This window comes from Mustela nivalis (genome assembly GCF_964662115.1).
Source record: "Mustela nivalis genome assembly, chromosome: 3".
NCBI lineage: Eukaryota > Metazoa > Chordata > Mammalia > Carnivora > Mustelidae > Mustela > Mustela nivalis.
Window position 1 is genome coordinate 35,961,940 of NC_139022.1, and position 18,549 is coordinate 35,980,488.

General features: G+C 40.7%; 1 protein-coding gene across 6 annotated transcripts in view; it reads left to right on the forward strand.

Annotated features, from left to right (window-relative positions):
- Positions 1–782: 782 nt before the first annotated feature.
- COMMD10 (COMM domain containing 10) overlaps positions 783–18,549 on the forward strand; it is a gene marked incomplete at its 3' end in the record, with an annotated part of 197,631 nt that continues 179,864 nt past the window's right edge. For 3 of the 6 annotated variants that reach the window (XR_014310220.1, XM_082725080.1, XM_082725081.1), the window contains exons 1-4: positions 797–913; positions 2,476–2,566; positions 10,676–10,786; positions 12,830–12,985. Coding sequence is in view for 5 of the 6 variants with exons in the window: in XM_082725080.1 (XP_082581206.1) it covers positions 873–913; positions 2,476–2,566; positions 10,676–10,786; positions 12,830–12,985 (399 nt within the window). Of the gene's footprint in view, positions 914–2,475; positions 2,567–10,675; positions 10,787–12,829; positions 12,986–18,549 lie in introns of all 6 variants that reach the window. The other 3 variants (XM_082725083.1, XM_082725084.1, XM_082725082.1) reach the window with 2 other exon arrangements.

An 18,549-nucleotide genomic window follows, 5' to 3' on the forward strand; every position in this document is an offset into this window, starting at 1 on the left:
GCTCAATGAATACAGGGATACTGATACAGAAAGCGCCGAGGCTGGAGCTGGTGGCAGGACCTCTCCAGTGGGTGGGTGTGGGACATCCAGGCTGCTTTCAGGGAGAGCGTTTCACGGCCTTCCCCTCTGCAGCGCAGGCTAGACACTAGCTATGGTGGGTGCTTAAAGTTCCTCTGTTTAAAAAAATAAAAAAATTATGTGTATGTACACGCACCTAAATAGATGCTCATACGTGCCAACGCCGTAAAAATACATGCCCATATCCAGGTATATGCACAGCTGACCCTGGCACAACACAGGTGTGAGCTGTGCAGGCTCACTCATGCTCGGGTTCTTTTGATAAATGGACTACAGCACCGTCATGTATTTTCCTTAGGTTTTCTCAATAACATCGTCTTTTTTCCAGCTCTCTTCCGCTTATGTTATTGTAATAATGGAGTATATACTAAATACAGCATGCACAATACACATACCGACTGTTACCGGTAAGGCAAGGCGTCCAGCCAACAGGTGAGTGTTCATACTTAGGTTTTGGGGGGGATTCAAAAGTTCCATGTGCATTTTTGACTTGAGGCAGGGTGGGCAACCTTAGCCGCTCGTTGTTCAAGGGTCCGCTGTGCATGGATAATAGGCAAATAGGTAAATATAAATAAATTCATAGGCGAACAGGCTTGAGGCAGAACAGGGACAGCGGCGGAAGACAATGAGGAGGGTCCCTCTTCCCTGAAAGACCCACGCACGGAATTCGCTCAAGCGTCCAGAGGCGAAGGCGGAGGAGGCGCGGCTTGGGCCTTCCGGCCTTCCGTAGGCCTGCGGTCATTGGCTGGGCTGGAGGCAGCTGACAGGCGGAGGCGGGCGAGGGAGCTTCAAGGATGGCGGCCGCCACGGCGCTGATCCTGCCGGAGAGCCCCAGGTAGCCGCCCAGGGGTGGCACGGACCGGGCGCCGCCAGGACGCTCCAGCTGGCTGTCGCCTTGGCTCCGAGGCTGGGCCCGGCGGTGGGGGGTGGGCGCGGAGCTGGCGAAGTCGCGGTGCGGCCCCGCGGGAGTGCCGGGGGCTGTGGGCGTCTCACCCTCTCGGTGGTTCACCTCCGTGGGGCTCCAGTGCCTGGCAGCTGGGGTCAGTAGGGCAGTGTGTGGTGTGTGTCACCGTTCCCAGAGTGTGGGGTCTAAAGTGCCCGCCTGGAGTAGTGCTGAATCACGTGCAAAGCTATGCCCTTTTTCTGTTTTCGGCTCGCTCTCAGGCCTGAGTATGAGAAACGCTAGCCGTGGGGCTGGACGGTCTTGAATCCGTAACAGGTGTCAGTGTCCCTTTTCAATCAAGAGAGAATATTCCTCAGGTTGGGAGTTTGGGGCTGGTAATAGTATCAAGCCAGAGTTTGGTAACATGGGTTTGGATCTCATTTTTTTTTTTTTTAATTTCTAGTTCATTTCTACTTATGGTAGGTAAGGTCGGGGGCCCAAAGTGGTGATATAAAGTTCTCTGTTAAAATGCAGTTACTTAAATAGAAATGACTCCCATTTCATGAAAAATAAATACTAGGGCAGGTAGTGTGTGGATGCGGGAAAAAGTGCTGAGGTGTTGGAAAGTACTTTCCATGTCCCTGAATTGGACAGGGATCTTCTTGAAGAAGAGAACTGTCATTTCAGAGTTCTTCTTTATTTCTGGATTCCTTGAGTCCTGACGCTCAGTTCCTCCCCTCACTTCAGTGTCCTGTTTAACACCCACCACATGAGTAAGCCATAACCTGTATGATAATTTAAAGTTGATTATTACCGTTGAGGCACAGCTTTATTTATTTATTTATTTATTTTTTTTTTTTTTAAAGATTTTATTTATTTATCTGACAGAGAGAAATCACAAGTAGACGGAGAGGCAGGCAGAGAGAGAGAGGGAAGCAGGCTCCTTGCCGAGCAGAGAGCCCGATGCGGGACTCGATCCCAGGACCCTGAGATCATGACCTGAGCCGAAGGCAGTGGCTTAACCCACTGAGCCACCCAGGCGCCCGAGGCACAGCTTTAAAACAACTGTGTACCGTTATCCCAAATGACTTTGCCTTATATGTATTTATTCCATTACCTGCCATGCAGCATTCTTTTTTTTTTTTTTTTTGTATTTTGGTGTCAATCCCACTTTCCTCCTTCCATTCTTTCCATAGTTCCTCTGTGGGTTAAGGTTAGTAAATATTCACTGCTGAGTTAATGCCATCCCCCCCCAAGGTGCAAGCTTCCTCTAGTTGCAGGCCTTGCCCCCAAAGAAAGACAAACTTCCCAAATGGACAAGTACTTTTGGGAGGCATCTTTTTGGAATCGTCCTGCCTCCTTTGCGGGCCATCATTTGGACTTCTTTATAGCAATCAGAGTTGTTGAAATGGAAACTCCGAGACAGCAGCAATTGTAGACAAGTGTACTTATGGCAGGAACAGTTCACTCATTTTAAAACTCATTTTAAAATTTTGTTTTACAAATTTATTTAGCATGAAAAAAGCAGTGTCGCTGATAAATGCAATAGATATAGGAAGATTTCCACGATTGCTCACCCGAATTCTTCAAAAACTTCACCTGAAGGTTTGTATTTTTGTATTTCTGTAGTTTCTATTTTCTTGTGATTGCACTGAAACTCTTTGTTTCTCCTTGAAAAACTTTTTCCGAAGTGTAGTGTTCCCCAGTGTGTCCTTGGCTCTCTAGGAAATTTTGTGATGTCCCATGGTCATAAGTTTGGGACACTCTTCTTTCATTAAAGGTAATCTTCTTTATTATGGAACTTTTCAGAGTGTATATATTATATATATATTTTTGGAATATATTTTATGGTAATGTTTACAGTAAATATTTAAGGGTGAATATGGTGTGCAAGATTTTCCAAACGTGTGTGACTTTGGAACTGTCATATCATGGTAAATATTTGGAGACTCAGGTTCTGTGTAATATGTTTTGGGAAAATTCTGATTTCATTCTTTTCTTAAAAATAATGTTGTCGTTTGTTAACACCCTGTATTTAATATTTAATTTAACGTGCCTCTTCTTTTTATTTCAAGGTTTGGTCATTTTGGATACATTGACGTTTACTGATTCACTGCTTGGTCACTGTTCTTAGTTAATTTCTGTATCAGGTTATAAAAATTTAATTCCATCCAACACCTGTTTACAGCGCACCTAGTAACTAGTAACTGCTCTGCCTGGTGGTGTCAGGTACCACCATTAAATGAGAACCTGGACTTTTTTTTAGTTTTTACTTAAATTCCAGTTAGTACAGTGTAACACTAGTTTCAGGTGTACAATATAGTGACTCAGCACTTCTTTACCATACCTGGAGAACCTGGACCCTTTCCTCTTCTTTTTCCTGGGAGTCGGCCCCTTTCTGAGCCCTTTCTTCCTCTGACGTGTCTCTCAAATACAGGTTTTCCTCATAGTCCTAGTTCAGATCCTTAAGACCCCTGCCGTGGACTGCAGTAACTGCCTTCAAACTGGTGTCTCTGCCGGAAGCTTTCTCCCTCCTATTGCTGCTTCATAATGCCAGTCCATTCATCTCTCCAAATTTTTTTTTTTTTCCCTAAGAAACAAAAAATGAAAAAAACCCCAATTGATCATATCTGTATAGTGTTTAAAGCCATCGTTGACTTCCCATTGCCCCATGGGAAAAAGTTCAAAATCTTTCACATTGTATCATATTAAAATCACCTTATAATGACAGTATAATAATGGCCACAAGCCGTATTATTCCCACTTTGCAAGTGCTTCAGTCACACTGGGCTGTACTCTTTTACGAGACTAATACTGCGAACTTTTCCAACTCTTATGTCTGTGTGTATACTCTTTCCCTTATCTGAAATGTCTTTCTTCCCTTCTGTTGTGAAGAAACTAGGTCAAGGATTTGGCCGTCTTGCTCTCAGCAGTTTGTTTTCTGTGCTTCTAAAACACTCGCTTCATTGGCACCTCATTGCAGTACTGCATTGTAGTTGTTTTAGGATACAGGGTCTTTTGCTGACTTTGAATACCTTGAGTATCATGTCTTAATCATCTTTACATTTTCCATACCTAACACCTTGGTGCTGATGCAGTTGGCACCCAAGAGCCATTCTTGGAATTCATTCTTTGCCTTGCGTGGGAAACACAAAACCCATGCAGGCCCTCTAAATTCCTGGCTATAAGGAGTCTCTGATAGAGATGGAGAGAAAGGAGGAATCACCACAACAATCTAAGAGCAGCCACATTCTGTGGTTTTGTGATTCACAGTTACATCAGTCTCTCTGCTACTGCTCTAATGGCTTTGTGTTATTAGTTCATCTGATCCTTATAGCAACTTTAGGAAGTAGCTACTATTGTTATCCCTATTTTATCCACACAGAAACTGAGATAGAGACCAGTTAAATAATTTGCCCAAGGTCACACAGCTAGTGAGTAAGCAGCCTGGTTCCAGAATCCATTCCTTTAACCCCTTACAGTACACCTCAAGAAAAGTGCACAGTACAGTATATAAATTAGTCTAAAAGTAAATGATGTAGGCAATCAATATAGAAGGTCTGCTTTAATTTCCTGAGCTGGTGGCTGCCTTCTTACACTTATTGAAAACATGGGACAAAAAACTCTTAGATATATCTTTTGTTCTCTATAGCAAGGGAGGCTGGGACATTAGCAGAAAAGCTGTGAGTAGTTTGTCTTTGACCCTCTCAGTCATATCGAGTTCTAAGTAAGTTAGTGTCCATCTTAGATTAAGTGGGTGGCCAGAGAATTCCACAGGTGTTTGAATGCTATGCTGTCGGTGGTTGGGGGGGGGTTGGACACAAGAAGGTGAGGTTGTTGGCAGCTGTAGCAACTGAGAACAAAAACATACGTAGCTAATAATTCACCTGCTAAGAAAGAAAGTCAGGAAAGGTGCAGATTTTTTTTTTTCCTGGGCAGTTTCAGGGAATGTTCTTCTTAGAGGGGCTCCTCTTGTGATAAGAGTTCTTTCTTTTCTTTTCTTTTCTTTTTTTAAAGATTTTATTTATTTATTTGACAGAGAGAGATCACAGGTAGGTAGAGAGACAGGCAGAGAGAGAGAGAGAGAGAGAGAAGCAGGCTCCCTGGTGAGCAGAGAGCTCGATGTGGGACTCGATCCCAGGACCCTGAGATCATGACCTGAGCCGAAGGCAGCGGCTTAACCCACTGAGCCACCCAGGCACCCTGTGATAAGAGTTCTTATAGAATAAAGTTTGCATTGACATTCAGGATATGCCAGCTTTCTTTTATGTACTCTTGGTCTGTTAAGTGGATGTTTGCCTTGAGACAAGCTGAGCCCTTCGAACAGTGAAACCTGGCATGGGTAGATCGGTGAAGAGTTTTAGAGATTGGGTTGCTGTTCTAAATGTTATCAGCTTGACACTTTGATTTGCTTGCGGGCAGAGGGTTTCTGTTTTTGTCCAGACTGGTTCCTTGAATTCCCTAATTAGAATAAACATAGGAAAAGTGAGCTGAGATATAGAATATGGGTGTGTCTAAACTTGGGTCTGGAAGTCGTCATTTTTTTTTTTTTTAAAGATTTTATTTATTTATTTGTCAGAGAGAGAGAGAGAGAGAGCAAGAGCGAGCACAGGCAGAGTGGCAGGCAGAGTCAGAGGGAGAAGCAGGCTCCCTGCGGAGCAAGGAGCCCGATGTGGGACTCGATCCCAGGACGCTGGGATCATGACCTGAGCCGAAGGCACTGCTTAACCAACTGAGCCACCCAGGCGTCCCTGGAAGTCGTCTTTGAACTGATCATCTTCTTGGCTTGTCCTAGCATATAGAAACACTTGGGAAGTTTTGGGGTGTTTTAGTTTTTCTGTTTGTTTGTTTGTTTGTTTTTACAACATGTGGAGGGTGCTATTGGCATTTAATGCCCAGGAACTAAATGTCTTGCAATGTGCAGAACGGTCTTGCCCAAATTGCCCTGTTCAGCATGCTAATAGAGTCTGCACTGGAGAACACTGACAGAAGTCAGAGTAACTTCCATAGCTGAGGACTCAGAGATAACAATTTATGGCCTCAGAGTTTTAAAAAAAAAAATGGCTTTCATAACTCCTGCAATTAGAAAGACTCTTGTACTTTGCTCTGCTAGAGAGACTTGTAGGTCATACACAAAGCCTGTTGATCTAACTGTGCTGTGTGTCTCATTCTGAGAGATCGGCTCGCTGAATTCCTGGCTATGGCAGACTAGACCCAGCCAACCGGGGGATGAAGAAGGGCCAGTGATGGGCATGGGGGCGGTTCCAAGAATTGACGGCTGATCATGGAAGGAGGTGGGAGAATTATGCAAATTAGACTCAAGACAATGAAATGCCCAGAAATCTGAGGGTTTTTTTCCTGAAGTGAAAAATCACCAATGTCTCTTAAAAGTTTTTTATGATACTGTACCCCAGAATTCTGATGCTCATAATTGTGACCTGAGTCATCGTAAAAAATGAGTTTAATGTGAAATACTTTGTTTACAAAAGTCTAGAATGGGTACTGTACATTTCAGAAAGATTGCTTTCAGAAGTTTAAAGTAAAAGTTCTTTTACTTGATAGATTCACTCGTGAGTACCTCTTTTTCCCCCCATTTTGACACAATGAAATCTCTCATTATGTTAAATAAAGGACAATCACACATGTGAACTCCAGCCTCAGAATTTTTCTGGGCTGTTACAACGTATGGAGGGTGCTGCGGGCATTTAATGCCTGTGCCTTTACGTGTCTTGTGTGTAGGAGATTCTTACGCGAAGGAGCATTTGCCCCGCCTATGTGGATCAAAAAGTAAAGGGCACTTAATCTCTGCAAATATATTTATTTTGTAGTTACTGTAAGATGAAAGGCTTCTTACAAATTGGTTTATTGGGTAAGAACAATATATATGCTCTTTCAATTACGGTATTTCCAGAATACTAGTACCGTGTGTTCTTTCACGGAGGTCTTTGTGTGTATGTATGACTTTGAACATGAGTCAGAGCTTGGGCTCTGGACAGTGGGCTGCTCTGTCTCTGAATCCATGCTCTGAGTTTTTAAAAGCTGACTACTTTCATAATTATTTAGATAATATCCTATGTTCATAGAATAGAAGACAGCTCTCCTTTTCTAAAGAATGTGATCTGATTTCAACTGAGATTAGTTTTCTCATCACCCATATTAAGAAAATGAATTCTTCAAAAAAAAAAAAACCCAAAAAGTTGGAAAAAGGGATTTTTTAGTTGCTTCTTTTGTGCCCTTCTAGTTCAAAATTCTCATAGTGCTTAATTTAAGCATCTTAATAAGTTTTAAATTCCGTAGTTTCTGAATAAGTTTATTTTAAGAAATTTAAGTAGTATGGCAAACTGAAATGCCCCCTTAGTTAACTTTGGCCCTCCTAATCCATCTTAATTCTCCCCTGTATTAGTTATCTGTTGCTGAACTACAAGTTAACTCAAAACTTAGCACCTTGAAATAAACAATCAACATTTATTATACTCACAGTCCCTGTAGGTCAGGAATTTAGGGTGGCTTGGCTGGGTGATTCTGGCTCGGGGTTCTGGTGAGGGTGCTATCAGATGTTGTTTGGGCTGCTGTAACTGAAGGTTTGGCTGGCGTTGGAGGATTTCTTCCCATTATGGCTGCCTGGTGGGAGGCCTCAGTTATTTGCTACACAAGCCTTTCCTCTCGACATGGAAGTTGACTTCATCCAGAACCAGTGACCCAAAAGAGGGAGGTGTGTCCTTTTTATGAACTGCCTGGGATAACACATAGCTTCACTTTTACTATATTCTTTTTTTTTTTAAAGATTTAATTTGACAGAGAGAGACATAAGTGAGAGAGGGAACACAAGCAGGGGAAGTGGGAGAGGGAGAAGCAGGTTCCCCACTGAGCAGGGAGCCCGATGCTGGGGTCGATCCCAGGACCCAGGATCATGACCTGAGCCGAAGGCCAACGCTCAACAACTGAGCCACACAGGCACCCCTATATTCTTTTTGTTAGGAGTAACTCACTAAGCCTGGATCACATTCAAGGGAAAGAAATTAGGCTCCATCTTTTGAAGGGAGGAGTGCTAAAGAATTTTCAGGTATCATAAAACCACCACTCCTTCCCAGGGGTAGCCTTCACCAATTTGGTTTCTATTGCAGATCTTTTTCCATGTGTTAGTAAATACACATATGCATACATACAAGTGCATACACTTAGAAATGTGTAGTTCGTGTGTTTTTGTGTATCTTCTTCACTTACCACTTTTATCAGAGATCGTTTCATGTGAATCTATATAGCACTACCTTGCATTCTTTTTTTTTTTTTAAAGATTTTTTTTTTTTTTTTAATTTTATTTGTCAGAAAGAGAGAGAAAGTACACAAGAAGGCAGAGAGAGAGAGGCAGGCAGAGGCGGAGAGAGAGGCAGGCTCCCTGCTGATCAAGGAGCTCGATGCGGGACTCAATCCCAGGACCCTGGGATCATGACCTGAGCCGAAGGCAGTGGCTTAACCTACTGAGCCACCCAGGCATCCCTTTTTTTTTTTTTTTAAAAGATTTTATTCATTTATTTGACAGACAGAGATCACAAGCCCCAGAGAGGCAGGCAGAGAGAGAGGAGGAAGCAGGCTCCCTGCTGAGCGTAGAGCGTAGAATGTGTCTCTTTTACCTTCTCTTTTACTCCTAGGTATGGGGGGGTGTTTTTGGTAGAGAGATAAGTGAAATGGGTGCTGTTTTGGAAACAAATAGAGGTACTTAATGTTTGATATTTATCTACCCAAGGTTGTTTTTGGAGCAAGGTGTTGACTCTCTGTTTGTACTTCGTGTATAGCTGTATTCTCTGTTTGCTCTTAAGCTCCCATATTTTAAGCTCCACCTTATTTGAAGGTTGCATGACTTGTGTTCCCCTTGTGGATGGGGGAAGATAAATATTTCCTCGTAGCCCTTCACTCCACACCACTTTATTAATTAAGTCTTTGAAAATCTTGAGAGTGTCTCTCTCTCTTTCTCTTTTTTTTGGTATATCTTTTTAATTTATTTTTGTTTATTTATTTATTTATTTTTTAAGATTTTATTTATTTATTTGACAGAGATCACGAGTAGGCAGAGAGGCAGGCAGAGAGAGAGGGAGAAGCAGTCTCCCCACTGAGCAGAGAGCCCAATGCGGGACTCGATCCCAGGACCCTGAGATTATGACCTGAGCCGAAGGCAGAGCCTTGAACCCACTGAGCCACCCAGGCGTCCTGGTGTATCTTTTTTTTTTTTTTTTTTAAGATTTTATTCATTTATTTGACAGACAGAGATCCACAAGCAGCAGAGAGGCAGGCAGAGAGAGAGGAGGAAGTAGGCTCCCGCCGAGCAGAGAGCCTGATGCGGGGCTTGATCCCAGGACCCTGGGATCATGACCTGAGCCGAAGGCAGAGGCTTTAACCCACTGAGCCACCCAGTGGTGTATCTTTTAAAAAACCTCCCTTCCTTATACATATTGGGGACACTGAAGTTTATTTTTATACCTGCTCAATCACTAATACTATTTTGTCAAAGCAGCTTACTTGATGTATGTTAAAAGGAATCCAGTGGACTAACTTGGAAGTTAAACTATAAATATCCATTGAATTTAATGCAACATGTGGTTCAGTGGTTATATGTATGTAATATCATTGCTATATTTCACATATTGTTAAAATCTGGTACCATAGGTCATTATTTGACGAAGATATATGGTAGTCACAGAAATGCTGAAACTTTTAAGTCAGAATATTGCTTTGAGATAAGTGATGGGCCTTTTGGCCAAATTCAGTTCACTATTTTCTCAGTTGTAAAACAGGTAGTAGGGGCTGGGAGTTCTGGCGACTGGCCTTCCAAAATACGCTTGCTTCAAGTTCCAGTGTTGCTTCTGTTCAATAGCCGTGTAAGTGTACCTCATTCAAGCTGTCCAGGCAAGTACTCGAGGAACTTCTGAAATTTCTCCATGTTGCTGTTAGGGAGAGGCAGCTGCATGGAAAGGTGTTTTTAGTATGTGTGGATGAAGTAGTTCTTTTTATTTTAAAGTTGTTCTAGTAGTGTACATTTTTCATACTTACTAGACCAGTGTGTTTAGACCAAGGAGATTATTTTGGATATGAAAGAAAGGAGACTAGGCAGAGATTTTACTCAGGTGGCTAACTATCTTTGATATATTGGTTAAAAAGTTAATGCATAATATAGAGATTTTGGAAAATATGTATTAAAATTCTAAAAAAGACTTAATTTCCTGCTTTATAGATGCTCTTGTCATAACCCACATTTTTGCAGAACTCCTCAAAATGAAAATTACTTGAATATTTGTTTTTATGTGCCATTCTAACTTGAGTATTGTATACTTGAGGATGTGAACTTTATAGCACATAATAAATACTCAGTAAATATATTTGCGTGAGGAAGATGGACATTCCTATTAATTGTTATTAACGTTTTGGGGTTTTACGTTCTAGTATTTTTTTAAATGTCCATTTCTTTTGGTATTTACAGTTAGTTTCCATCTCCTGTAAATCATAGAACTTAATGTCTTTTTTTAAATTCAAAATGAGCTTGATTTGGCGTGATCCAACTCTCCAATTCTACTGTGATTTTGAGATACTGAAATTTACAAACACTTCTCCTTTCAGTTTCTCATCCATGTATGAATATATGAATCTTCAGGGACTCTTCTGTCAAGTGTTTTAAGTTTTGAATACCTGATGTGGGCTACTAGCTTGCTTTTTATGTTCTAGGCTGAGAACAGTTTCAGTGAAGAAGAAGAAGAAAAACTTCAGGCTGCGTTTTCTCTGGAGAAACAAGATCTTCATCTGGTTCTCGAAACAATCTCGTTCATTTTAGAACAGGTATTCCAAGTGCCCCAAACTTTGTAACCATGGTTTGTTTACTGCAGATTTGAACCACTTTGGTAGCTGTAACATTTTATTTCTTCAAAAAAAGTGTACAGATGGGAGCTGTGGATGTATTCTAATTGAGAATTTTAATCTATTAAAAGAAAAAATTGAGGGGGCACCTGGGTGGCTCAGTGGGTTAAAGCCTCTGTCTTCAGGGTCCCAGGGTCCTGGGATCGAGCCCCCTATTGGGCTTTTTGCTCAGCAGGGAGCCTGCTTCCCCCTCTCTCTCCCTGCCTGCTTCTCTGCCTGCTTGTGATGTCTGTCTGTCAAATAAATAAATAAAATCTTAAAAAATAAAAATTGAATGTATGGGTTTTTTCTACAGTATTGTGTTCTTCCAAAAATCTGAATGTTGGGTAGCATAAGTAAAGTATTTGACAGCATGACTCAAGACTTCATTGACTTGAGACAGGTATAAAACATTTTTATTCATTGTTACTTGGTGTGATAACTTGGAGAAACAAACACCTCTTATTTAAGAACAATGATTTTGGGGGATTTCTTTAACTAGGATGATAAATAAAACATTTAGAAGAGAAGTAGTTGTCAAAGGCTTTTGTCAAGTTCTTCCTACTGAGCTTCCATTTTGCTTCCCTTGCTTTTGTCTGTGTTCAGTGCACTAAGCTTCTGTTGAAGTCCCATTTCTTCTCACTGCTGCCATGACCCTTACACTTGGCATTCATCCCCTACTTCGGATTCCTTTTATCCTTGGCTCATCAGAGTGGAGCACATCATTAGTCTTTCATCATTTCCTGTGTGTCAGCCTTCTCTAGCTTTTGAATTTGTGAGGGACCTATCATATCTTTAGCTCATCTTCTATAAACCAAGCACATTGCTGGGCTTAAATTAGAGTCTCTGTAAATTCCTGAAGGTTGACTTGGTAGAATATTTGTGAAATTAAAGCTTAAATAGGGGCACCTGGGTGGCTCAGTGGGTTAAGCCTCTGTCTTCAGCTCAAGTCATGATCTCAGGGTCTTAGGATCGAGTCCCACATCGGGCTCTTTGCTCAGCAGGAGGCCTGCTACCCCCCCCCCCCCCGCCCCTCGCCTCCCTCTCTGCCTACTTGTGCTCTCTCTCTCTGTCAAATAAATAAATAAAATCTTCAAAAAAACAAAAGTTTAAATAGTACTGTAGTTTCATAAGCCTTTTAGTGAACAGACACTGTTTAGGAAGACAAGCTCCTAGGCATCTACTTCATACAGTCTTGTACAGATTACAGATACTAAGATGATTACTGTTCTTAACCCTGGGGAGCTTTTACTAATAGTAAAGGACAGAGAAACATGGGGTCGAAGAGAAATTTGTTCCAGAATTAGATTAAGAAATAGAACTGTTGTTATTAGAAATGTTTATAATATTTTATTATGTAGTACCTAGGAAGTTGATACATGAAGGTAGTTTTAAGAAAGTGCTTCTTGGAAAAATTTTTGTTAGTTGTTGTACATTTCTTTGTTTTTTGTTTGTTTTAAAGATTTATTTATTTGAGAGAGGGAGAGAGAGAGAGCATGAATGGGGTGGAGGGCGAGCAGAGGGAGAGAGAGAATTGCAAGCAGACTCCCTCCTGAATGTGGAGCCCAGCTTGGGGCTCTATCCCACAACCCTGAGTTCATGACCTGAGCTCAAGGGAGATACCTAACCGACTGAGCCTGAAACAGTTCTTTGACATTGTTAAGTGAAATAAGGAAATGATAATTTAATTAGGGTACCATTTGCACAGCTAAAGCAGAGAAGTTTTTGTGTTAAGTGGTATTAGGATTACTTAAAACAGAGGCAAAAGTGGAGACGTGTAGCCTGAATAGTTTAGGCCTTTCAACCCTGCATCTTCCAGTTATGTATATTATTATTGGTAAAACAAGAAAAAAGATCTACAATAAAATAGGAAATATTCTTTTAATTTAAGTCATTTAGAAATAATTTTGTATTTGGTTATAATCCGAGGTCTCTGTGTGAATATTGGGGATATATATGATTTTTTTTTTTTTCCCTCTTGCATAGGCGGTGTATCACAACGTGAAGCCAGCAGCTTTGCAGCAGCAGTTAGAGGCCATTCATCTCACACAAGACAAAGCAGAGGCATTCGGCAGTGCTTGGTCTTCTATGGGTCAAGAGACCATTGAAAAATTCAGGCAGAGGATTCTTGCTCCCCACAAGGTAGAGGACTCTCCTATGCCAATAAGAATGACAAATGTCGGGGTGCCTGGGAGGCTCAGTGGGTTAAGCCTCTGGCTTTGGCTCAGGTCATGGTCTCAGGGTCCCAGGATCAAACCCTTCATTAGGCTCTCTGCTCAGCGGGGAGCCTACTTCCCCCTCTCTGTTTGCCTGCCTCTCCACCTACTTGTGATCTCTCTATGTCAAATAAATAAGTAAAATCTTAAAAAAAAAAAAAAGAATGTAAACATTGTTGTATCTTAAGGGTTTTAAAGGTAGTAATGTTTTATAGAGAGATAGTTAGGAAAAAGAAAGTATATACAGTATGTATTCCTATAAAATTATTTCCAGACATATTGACTGCCAGAGTATGACTTAGTTTTACTTGCCAGTTTAAAATTTGCCTCTGTGACTTCAGAATAGGAATGAGACAGTCCATGATGCCTGGGTTGCTTAGTCTACCTCTCCCACTCCTCCTGCGTGTGTTCCCTCTCTCTCTGTGTCTCTCTCTGTCAAATAAATAAATAAAATCTAAAAAAAAAAAAAAAAAGAATGAGACAGTCCTCCTTTTTTTCCCCCCTGAGTACTGGGGCAGAGTTGGTTTTTCTTTTTTCTTTTCTTTTCTTTCTTTTTTTTTTTTTAAGATTTAATTTATTTGACAGAGACTACTTGTGAGTAGTCAGAGAGTCAGGCAGAGAGGGTGGGGGAAGCAGGCTCCCCTCCGAGCAGAGAGCCCAATGCGGGGCTCCATCCCAGGACCCTGAGACCATGACCTGAGCCGAAGGTAGAGGCTTTAACCCACTGAGCCACCCAGGCACCCCTTGTTTTTTCTTTTTAATTGCGTACCCTAGTGTACGACTTCCAGCATTTTAACTGAATCACAGAATTAGTTTGTTTCTGTATGTCTGTGTTAGTGCCTCACAGAATATATTCAGTATTTGTTGAGCACCAATTAGGGAACGAAGTCAATGGTTTGAGGCAAACACAACAGCTGTGTTTCAGAGCTCTTCAGTAACCTTTACTCAGTGGAGGTTAAGAGGATCATAGAGATTTTGACCTTTTTCTCCTAGTAGGTTCTATTACATAACTGATTTTCAGGTTTACATCCCACTCTGTCTTCCTGGGATCAATCTCACTTGCCTGTGGAGTATCGTCCTTTTATATGTTGCTATTTGGCTTGCTAATATTTTGTTAAAAATTTTTCTGTCTGTGTTCTTAAAAGAGATCAGTCTGTGGTTTCCTTGTGATGTCTTCGGCAGCATCAGGGAAAAATGGCATTGCAAAACCAGCTGGGAAGTGTTCTCCCTCCTCTCTGATTTCCTGTAAGGACCTGTGAAGGATTGGTATTACTGCGTATTCTCCCCGTGTTCTGTGAGAGTTCCTGTACCCGTCACTACTTGGTATTGTCAGTTGCTTTTATCAAAGCTATTCTACTAAGGTTTGTAGTGGTATTTTGTGTTTTTAATTTGTATTTTCCTAGTAACAAATTAAGTGGATGATCTTTTTTCTTAATTATGTTATGTTTACCCAACATAAAGTAGTACATCATTACATACATGTAGTACATCATTAATTTTAGAGGTAGTGCTCCATGATTTATGGCTAGTGTATAATACCCATTGTTCCATGCCATCCATGCCCTCCTTAATGCCCATCACCAGGCCAAGCCATCCCCCTACCCCTTCCCTTCTAAAACCCTTAGTTTGTTTCCTGGAGTCCGTAGTCTCTCATGGTTCATCTCCCCCTCCAATCCCCCCCGCCTTCATTTTTCCCTTGCTTCTCCTAATGTCCTCCATGCTATTCCTTATGTTCCACAGATAAGTGAAACCATGTAATTGACTTTCTCTGCTTGACTTACTTCACTCAGCATAATCTCCTCCAGTTTCATCCATGTTGATGCAAAAGCTGCGTATTCATCCTTTCTGATGGTTGTATATATGGACCACATCATCTTTATCCATTTGTCTGTTGAAGGGCACACTTGGGCTGTCGTGAACATTGCTGCTATGAACATTGGGTTGCATATGGCCCTTCTTTTCACTACATCTGTATCTTTGGGGTAAATACCCAGTTGTACAATTGCTGAGTCAGAGAGAAGCTCTATTTTTAATTTTTTTGGAACCTCTACACCGTTTTCCAAAGTGGCTGCATCAACTTGCATTCCCACCAACAGTGTAAGAGGGTTCCCCTTTGTCCACAACTTCTCCAACATTTGTTGTTTTCTTGCCTTGTCAGTTTTTGCCTTTCTAACTGATGTAAGGTGGTATCTCCATGTGGTTTTGATTTGAATCTCCCTGATGGCTAATGATGATGAACCTTTTTTCATGTGTCTGTTAGCCATTTGTATGTCTTCTTTGGAGAAGTGTTCATGTCTTCTGACCATTGTTTGACTCGATTAATTGTTTTTTGGATGTTGAATTTGGGGAGTTCTTTATAGATATTGGATATCAGCCCCTTGTATATAGTGTCGTTTGCAAATATTTTCTCCCATTCTGTGGATTGCCTCTTCGTTTTGTTGGCTGTTTCCTTTGCTGTGCAGAGGCTTTTTATCTTGATGAAGTCCCAAAAGTTCATTTTTGCTTTTGTTTCTCTTGCCTTTGGAGATGTGTCTTGAAAGAACTTGCTGTGGCTGATGTTGAAGAGGTTACTGCCTGTGTTCTGCTCTAGGATTTTGATGGATTCTTATCTCACACTGAGGCCTTTCGTCCATTTTGAGTTTATCTTTGTGTACGGTGTAAGAGAATGGTCGAGTTTCATTCTTCTGCATGTGGCTGTCCAATTTTCCCAGCACCATTTTTTGAAGAGATTGTCTTTTTTCTATTGATTATTTTTTCCTGCTTTGTTGAAGATGAGTTGACCCTAGATTTGAGGGCCCATTTCTGGGCTCTCTATTCTGTTCAGTTGATCTGTGTGTCTGTTTTTGTGCCAGTACCATGCTGTCTTGGTGATCACAGCTTTGTAATAGAGCTTGAAATCAGGCAACGTGATGCCCCCAGCTTTGTTTTTCTTTTTCATCATTTCCTTGGCAATTCGGGTTCTTCTTATGTGCTTGCTTGTCTCCATATATCTTCATGGGTAAAATGTCTGTTTAGATCTTTTGCTTGTTATTTTCACACTGTGACAGATAAGGAAGTTCCATGATAGTAATTTAAAGGACAGTCAGGTGTAAATCCCAGCACACAGAATGTATGGGAATGCTTTTGCTCTAGGTTGTTAAAATGTGGGGAGGGTGTTTGTTTTCTTTCCGTTGAGTTTTTGAGTTTTTTATATATTCGGGGTGTGTTTCCTTTCTCCAGCGGGGTTTGGAGATACTTTCTCCTTGTCCATAGGTTTTCATTTTCTTAGCAGTGGCTTTTGCAGAATAAAGTCTTTTAATTTTGATGAAGTTTGACTTCTCAGTTTTCTTTTATCACTACTGCTTTTGGTTTTGTATCTAAGAATTTGTAGCCTAATGCAGTGTCACAAAGATTTTCTCTTTGTTTTCTTCTTTTTTATAGGTTTATGTTTTACATTTAGCTATAAGATCCATTTTGAGTTAATTTGGTATAATGTGCAGATTAAATTTCCTTTTTTCTGCATATAGTTGCTCATTTTAGATGTTCATTTATGCACATGCAGCATAATTTATTGATAACATCCTTTTGTCACTGAATTGCCTTGGCCCCTTTATCAAAAATTATTTGATGTATTTGTGTTAGTCTTTCTCTGGACTTTTGTGTTTGGTTCCATTGATCTCTTTGTTTATGCCTATATCATACTGCTTTAATTACTCTAGCTTTGTAGTAAGCCTTCACATCAGGAACTGTAAGTCTGCTAACTTTGGGTTTTATCATAATTGTTTTGCATATTCTAGTTTCTTTGACTTTTCATATAAATTTGAAAAGCAAGTTTTCTAGATCTACAAAGAAATCCAGCTAGGGGGAACCTGGGTGGCTCAGTGGGTTACAGCCTCTCCCTTCAGCTCAGGTTATGATCCCAGGGTTCTGGGATCGAGCCCCACATCGGGCTCTCTGCTTAGCGGGGAGCCTGCTTCCCCCTCTCTCTCTGCCTGCCTCTCTGCCTACCTGTGATCTCTGTCTGTCAAATAAATAAATAAAATCTTAAAAAAAAAATCCAGCTGGGAGTTTGATGGAAATTATGTTAAATGTATAGATTACTTTGGGGAAAAATGGTTTCTTAGCCATATTGAGTATAACTCTCCATGTATTTAGGTTCTCTTTGATTTTTTATATCAGTTTTGTTCATTTTTCAGAGTACAGATCCTGCACATACTTTGTTAGACTTGTGCCTAAGTAGTTCTTGTTTTTGGAGTTGTTATAAATGGTAGTATTTTTAAGATTCTGGTTTTTAGTTGTTTATTGCTAGTATGTAGAAACACAATTGATTTTTGTATATTGACCTTGTATTCTGTAACCTTGATAAACTCATTAATTAGTTAGAGCAATTTTTTTGTGGGTTCTTTGTGATTTTCTTTATAGATAGTTATGTTCGTGAATAGAGATAGTTCATTTCTTCTTTTCCAGTCTGTTCAGCTTTTATTTGTTTTGTTCAGCTTTTTATTGTTTTTTTTTTTTACCCTATTGCATTAAGTAGGACTTTTAATATGATGTTAAGTAGAACTTGCAAGCCTAAACATCCTGCCATGTTTCCAGTATTTAATTAATTAGTTAATTTTTTTAAGGATTTTATTTATTTTATTTTGAGAGAGAGAGTGAGTGAGTGAGAGAGCATGAGCAGGATTAGGGGCAGAGGGGGAGAGAGAGAGAGAGGAGCAGACTCCCCGCTGGACAGGGAACCCAGTAGTTTATTTTTGTTTTTATTTCTCTTGCCTAAAGAGATACAACTAAAAAAAAGAAAAGTTGCTATGGCTGATGTCAAATATATTTACTGGCTATGATTCCTTCTGGAAATTTTTTGATTATATGTTTCACATTGAGGTCTTTAATGCATTTTGAGTTTATTTTTGTGTACAGTCGGAGAAAGTGGTCCAGGTTCATTCTTTCTCGTGTCGCTGTCCAGCTTGCTTGGCGCCATGTATCAAAGACACTGCCTATTCCCCATTGTCTGTTCTTGCCTCCTTTGTCATAGGTTCGTTGACCGTATGTGTGGTTGCTTTCTGCGCTCTCTGTTCTGTTCCGTTGATCTCTGTGTCTGGTTTTTAGCCAGTACCATACTGTTTTGGTTACCACAGCTTGGCAGTATATCTTGAAATCTGGAAGTGTGATACCTTCAGCTTTGTTGTTCTTTCTTAAGATCATAGCAAACATTTCTTTTGTTTATTGTGGGCCAAATACTCGACTAAGTGCTTTGCATCTTGTCAAACCTTTTAATAGTTAGAGTTTGTGTTGAAACTAAAATTGAGGCTTGGAAGGATTAAATAACTGGTTCAGAGTCACGCAGCTGAGCAGGTGGTGGAGCTGAGATTTGACACAGTCGTCATACTCCTGCTCCATCATACGATATTTCCACCTAGGTGTTTGCTGCCACAGTTTTCCCATATCAGGCACAATGTTTCTGTGCTGGTGTGGTTTACATAGTTCTGTGTGTATGTATGATATCCTTGAAAA